Here is a 6,728-nt window from a genome sequence, read left to right as displayed (position 1 = left end):
AATAGGCAAAGCAGGGCTGTGTTTGGGTGAGTTTTGGCTGATCCTGGAAGCTGCACACACAGAGGCATGTCTGCTCTGTGCTGGACCCAAATCTGTGATTTGGGGCTTCCCTGGGAACCCAGTGGGGGAACAAAATCAATGGGAATGCAGACGCTGTGAGCCTCTCCATCCTATGCTCAGGCTGTATTTATGCCCTTATTTAAGATCTATGTAACCAAGTCAGTCAGTGGCAGCCTCCTCCAACTCTCATCCAACCATTACCACCACCAGAATATCTCAGTGCAGCTTACAACTTCCCCCAAACTTGGGTCCTGCAGAAGTTTTGCACCTCAGCTCCCATCAGCCCCAGTGTACAGTGCTGGGGTTGTTGGGAGTTGTAGTCCAAAATTCTGCAGCTCACCAGTTTGGGGAAAGCTACAGAACTGCATAGGACAGCACCATGTAGCACCAAAAAAGCATATCATGTACATAGCTCAGTGAAAGAAAAGAAGTGTGCTTATGTTTTAAAATTATTTAATATTTTCTTTATAGAACACCAATTTTTAAGCAAGCATATTACAGAGGCAGCCAGAAAGCAAAGGCACAGTAGTTACAAGCCGTATCTGCTCAGGGTATTTCAAGGCATGGACCCTGCTGTGGATCTTAAGAGACAAGGGCTGTGTAGCACCAAAGCGAGTAGATCCCTCCCCCCCCCCCCGACGCTGGTCTCTGAGCGGGACTCTCCTCTTTTCTGTCCCACACACTGGGCGGAATTTGAGCAGGGTCTCTATACTGGCCCATAGAATTTCCTGTAAGCTTCTTGGAAGCCGATGTGGTCAGCCAGCTCGTCGCAGTCGGGGTTCAGCTCACAAACCTCTCGCAAAGGCTCAAGGGGGTCTGGGGTTGGGGCAGCACGAGCGTTGTAGAACCTGCCAGGGAGCAACAGCCATGGTTGGAGCATTTAGCAGCTATTTTTGGGCTATATCAAAATGTTCTCAGTATGCCAAAGGATATCCATGTATACAAAACTTTAACTTAGCAAGATACACATTTCTTAATGCAAAAATCCGCATTAAAAATCTTCAACGTTCATTGTAAAATTTCTCCTAATTTTGCCCAGTATGCATTTTTGCAAAACATTTGCAAAAACCTAGCGTAATGATTATGCACACTTTTACCCTAGTATATGCATTTTGTACACATTACACTGCACTCTGGATCTCCCTGCCTTTTTTTACTTCAGACAGGTTCCTCCACTGCACTCTCTTCAGTGCCTGCTACAAACATTTTTCTTCGGGCAAGCCTCTCCAGATACGTAGAACCTTGACATGTCTTTTAATCTGTTTTTTAGCTTATCATAGATTTTACATTGTTTTGAATAGCTGGATTTGACTATTTTTTATTGGTAATTTTATTGTTTTTATTTGTTAGGTAAGCTGCTTTGAGGGTTTTTCCCCCTTAAAAGCAAGCAGCCTATAAATTCAAATTAATGAAATTAATTCACTAACTAATTGGCTGGAGGACTGCATTACAAAATTTGAAGAAGTGCGCATTTCAAAAGACAGCTTTTTTTCAGAAAGTAGGTCCACTTTTAAGCACCAATGGAAATAAATTTCTTCCCCTCCACTAGATGCCAGGGCGGGGGCTGAAGATTTTGCATTAATTGCAAAGTTACACTTTTCCCCCAGAGGAGTGAATAGGAACAATTGTGTCAGAGAAAGCAAAGAGCTGCAAGGTGATCAGACACTGTAGGGATAGGAGCTAAAACTACCCCTTGTTCCATTTCCCACCATTTAGTCCTCCCCTCCAATCTGCATAGTCCCACCTCTTCATATGCATACTCTTCCCCTGGGTTCTGTTTCTCCATCACACTGGAATGCACATTTGATGCATCCAGCCAATCCTTGCAGCAAAGAGAGTAACAGCTGCTTTACAGAGCCCTGTGCTGACATTACCTGAGTAACTATTCTCCTCCATCCAATGTTTGGGACCCCCTGGAGGCAGTGGGGGAAGCCCACCCCCACCCCAGATTTCTAGCTCATGACAAGTTGCACATTTATCTTTACCTGTTATAGTTCCTCTTGTGTCTCTTCACTACTTGAGCACTGACGCGCCTGGAGACAAAAGCTGCAAGAGGAAAAGTCGCATATTTTATCAACAGCGCTGCCTCCTCCCTGCCGTCAGTAGGGCTTGTGGCTCAGGAGCAAAACCAAGGATCCTGACAGTCTCCATTTTCATTTTTAAAAGCAACATGATTCTAGCCCTCATTGTGGAACAGAAAGGGAAAAGAGAGATTTCCATACTTTTAGAAACATAAGAAGCTGCTGTGGTCCATCTAGCTCAGTATTGTCTACACCAGAGCTATCCAGACTTTTCAAGTTGGGGACACACTTTTTGGATATGCAACATTTCACGACAGAGTAATTCAGTTTTACTAGCAAAATTGAGGTTAAACAAACCCCTTTCCAGCCCTGGAAGGAGTGCGGGGAGTGTTTGTGCGACACACTGCAGCCGACACATTAACATGTCACGACACACAGTTTGGAAAGCTCTGGTCTACACTGATAAGCAGTGGCTCTCCAGGGCTTTTGATAGCCTTCTCCCACCCAGCTCTAGTTGAAGATGTGGGCAATTGAACCTGAGACCTTCTGTATGCAAAACACATCACCACTCAGCTACAGCTCTCCCGCCTTCCCTCTATCCCCCCTCACCCCCCTCAAATTTTACAGGTTTGCAAACCTAGGTCACTTCTACAGATATAAGTCTTTCTGAAGCAATTATCTAAAAATAAAAAAGCAAGAAAGGAATAAAAGTGGAGATAAACTGACCTTCAGAGCTGGGTGAGTCGTTGGCACTGTTGGAGGGGGCAGAGTCATCTGGAAAAGGAGAAGGGCAACTGCTGTGAGCAAAAAGCTACTTGCCCCTTGGCCAAGTGAGGCATCAGGGAACGGTGGTAATGCCTGTCACCCAAGGGCACAGTTTGGGCTTGAGCACTTCCTAAGAACTTCAGCTTTCAATGTAACAATGTCATGCTTGAGACCGAGATAAGCTTGGTCAGTACAGAGGAAATGCCTGCTGAAACTGCAGCCAAGGGAAGGGTCAGGAATGATAGTAACCTTTATCTATTTTATTTACCGTATACCCTACCGTTCCTCCAAAGAGCTTGAAGTGATGTACACACTTCTGCCCAACAACCCTGTGAGGTAGGTTAGGCTGAGAGATGGTGGCTGACCTAAAGTCACCCAGGGGGCTTCATGGCTGAGTGGGGATTTGAACCCTGGTCTCCCAGGTTCTAGTCTGACACTCTAAACACTACCCCACCACTGGCATGGAGGGGGGTGGGGGGAAGAGAAACGGTGGGTCAGCTTTGAAGGCAGAAATGAATCTGAAGTGATGTTGGCATCTCTGGGTCCTGACGGTTATTCTTTTTGTTTAAAAAGCTGGCACACTCTGGAAATACTCACCATCTTAAAACTGTGATTTCTCGTCTAAATATTTAGCTTTGCTCACATGTAGGTGCATTGAGAAGACTGGACTTCGATGGCACCTGCAACCCCATCTGCGGCCACATAGAGAATCATAACCCAGAGATGGTTTGGCCACTTACCTGCTTGGCAAAGGCAGAGCGTGGCCACTGCCAGGAAGCTCACCAGAATCAACTTGTTCATCTTGATTGATGCTGTTTGCTAGTGGGGAGATGTTCTCTAAAGGTCTGGAGATGATTGCTTGCTTGCTTCCTCCAGTTGCTTCTTGCAGTGCCCTTCCTGGGTCTCTGCTCCTGATTTATACTGTTCTGGCAGCCCCCAGCCCCCCCCAGCCCACTTGGCAGGAGGGACAGCCCACAGGACCTCCTCCTTCCTCCTCGCTCCAACCTCAGAAGGGGCAGGAAGCCAGGTCTATTTTGGAGCCCATCTGCTGGGCAGGAAGGCTGCCAAGTCCAAGCAGTAATTGTGGTTTGGGGGGCAAGGACATCATCTGGAGAAGGCAAGCTCACTGGCCTGCAAGGGGCAGGGCAGGATGGACGCCACAGTCAGACTGGGAAGCCGTGATGCTTTTGCAGCACTGGGAGTTGGGGTGTTTTGGGGACCCAAAGCTCAGGAAGGAAGGCAGCTACCTAGATTTCATGCTGTTGGGTGGCTAAAGGTTTCAAATCAAAGCAGACTGGGGACGCAATATATATTGGAAAGCATATTCGAAACAAATTTAAAGCACGTGACTCCCCTCCAAATAATCCTGGGAAGTGTAGTTTCCTTCCTCATAGAGTTACCAATTTCTAGCACCCATAATAAACTACAGAACCCAGGATTCTTTGTGGGAAGTCAGCCTGGATAGCTCAGTTGGTTAGAAAGCAGTGCTGATAGCGCCCAGGTTGCAGGTTTGATCCCAGTAAGGGACAGCTGCATATTCCTGAATTGCAGGGAGTTGGACTAGATGATCCTCGGGGTCTTGTCCAACTCTAAAATTCTATGCTTCTGTGTGTTTTACGCTGAATAAGCTTTAAATGCAGTGTGTGGATCGAAGATTTGACCTCCTGGTGTGCTGCAGCAGCTCAGGTGCAAGCAGCGAAGCTCCTCTTCAGCTGTCGCTTTGGTCAGCAATTCACATGCCTCCAATTATTATTCCCATAAAAGGTTTTTGGTTAAGAGACAGTGCAATGCATCAGGAAAGTCCCCAGACTGAATCTTGCCCCTGCTATGAACTCACTAAGAGTTTGTGAATGGCAGTGAAGCCAGCCTCCTGCTTAAGCTGTAGGTTTTATAAGATATGGTTAGAGATACGGTTTCACTAAAATTGGGAGAAGTAGGGCTTGTGGGTTTGAGGCCCTCTTCCTCTCTGCAATCTGAGCACTGCACAGAAGGTGGATTTAGACATACCACTCTCACTGTCTTAATCTCTACTTCATGATCTTTAAGGGATGTCGCAAGGCAGATATAAGCAAGAGACAATTAGTTTGGGAGGTAAAATGGTGCCGAAGCATTTGGATGTTTCTATTCACACAACTTCCTATAATCCGATTCTATTCTTCTTAATTGATATAGCACCATGGTACTTTACAAATAACAGGAAGGCCAGGTCCTTGCCCCAAGGGCTTACACTCTAAAACAGACACAAGAAACAACCAACAGAGGAAGGGGAGAATGGAGGCACACAGGTAAGCAGGGGAGGCATATGTGGCTGTTTCAATTGCATGTACTTTGGATTGGCCAAAGGGTTAGGGACCAAGGTGTGGATGATCCAAAGGCTTCCTGGAAAAGGTAAATTTGGAGAAGGGGCTTTGAAAGGAAATAAGGGAGGTGGTCACACAAAGATGTTCCAGGAGGGAGTTCCAGGCATAAAAGGCAGTGAGAGGAAATGGGTGGAGTCATTTGAGGAAACAAGGGATTTTCAATGACGGAGGGCAGCGGCAATAGATGAGTGAGGGTCACAGGATGGGACCTCTCTAGAAATAAACACAGAAATAGGGAGGCACAGAGGGCTCCAAAGGTTCCAGGAGCAGACACAAAACCAGTGTAAGGAATTAAGGGTGGGGAGAGCATGGCATCATCAAAGTAACAAGGAGGTGAATAATTTTGGCAGCAGAGCACTGGGTGGATGTGAGGGAATGAAGGTGAGACAACAGGAGGCTGCAGTCATTAAGATCACACCCCAGCCAGGCAAAAAAAGCACTTAAGGAGAATGTAGAGCAGGGGCAAGTGATGGGCATGGTCTGGGGAGTCCAGGAGGCTGGAAAGAGATGCTTGGAGGACCACATTCAATGCCTGGGAAAGATGGTTGGAGGGTCTAGGAGCTGGCATAGGAGGGCTACCTACATAAAGTCAGGGGGCAATAACAGCAGCTTGCAAGCAGAGCCCAGACCTAGGAAATAGGCCCACAGGCAGTCATCTTCGTTTTCCATGCTCTTTTTGTGACACGGAAGTCCTTTCCATGTAAGGACTGCGCCTCACCCTTAAAGAAATCTGCCCCTGAAGAAAGGAGATCTGGCTCTGAGCCAAGAGCAACTCGCAACCAGGGGCAGAGGAGGAAACAGCCTGTAAGCCTGTAATTTACCCACAAACTGCAGAGATTTGTGGGGTTTTCCTTTCCATGCAGATGTGTTCAGGGCCAAAGAGAAACTTAAAGATTTAATTTGCCCTTGGCTCTTTCTTTTCCCTCATCCGATCACAGCAGGCCACATTGCTGAGCTCCAAAACCCCAGGATGGCCTCCAGATCTTGGGAGAGGAAATGGGACGGGGTATTTTGCCCTCACTTGCCCTGGATGCAAATCGCTAGCAAACGCATGGGAAGAGAACCATGCCAAGAAAGCAGGCTCTCTCCAGTGCCACGTTGTACTGGATTAATGTTGCTTTGGGGCTGTGAAAGGCCACCCCTATTCTGCTCCAAAACCAGGCAGTCACAACACTGGGATGGGGCAAACAGCATGGAATTCTAATCTCCTAAAAATAAATAGTTTTTGCATTTATGCAATGCTTCAGAATGCTGAAAACACTGCACATCCCACCATGGGAAGGGCCATAGCTTAGTGGCAGAGCACCTGCTTTGCATGCAGAAGGTTCCAGGTTCAATTCCTGGCATCTCCAGGAGAGCCCTGCGGGGAACTCTGAAGAGAAGTTGCAATAATGAGCTGGATGCACAAATGGCATGCTTCCTACATTCCACAAGCATTTCAAGAGGCCCATAAGATCAGTATTATCCCTGAAATGCAGACAGGATTTTGCCAGTGCATTGAAGCCAAGAAGCAGCAGCTTGT

The 6,728-nt window shown here is 47.0% G+C and overlaps 1 protein-coding gene across 1 annotated transcript; it reads right to left on the bottom strand.

Annotated features, from left to right (window-relative positions):
• Nucleotides 1-491: 491 nt before the first annotated feature.
• Nucleotides 492-6,728, bottom strand: BGLAP (bone gamma-carboxyglutamate protein). Its single transcript, XM_053368280.1, has 4 exons — nt 3,587-6,728; nt 2,808-2,855; nt 2,046-2,106; nt 492-908 (listed from the first exon to the last, which is right to left on the bottom strand). Exons 1-4 carry the CDS (start codon nt 3,645-3,647, stop codon nt 767-769), a joined length of 312 nt encoding a protein of 103 aa, XP_053224255.1. The 5' UTR covers nt 3,648-6,728; the 3' UTR covers nt 492-766.

This window comes from Podarcis raffonei, chromosome 16 (assembly GCF_027172205.1).
Source record: "Podarcis raffonei isolate rPodRaf1 chromosome 16, rPodRaf1.pri, whole genome shotgun sequence".
NCBI lineage: Eukaryota > Metazoa > Chordata > Lepidosauria > Squamata > Lacertidae > Podarcis > Podarcis raffonei.
Note: the sequence above shows the minus strand (reverse complement) of the source record. Positions and strands in the feature narration are given on the sequence as shown.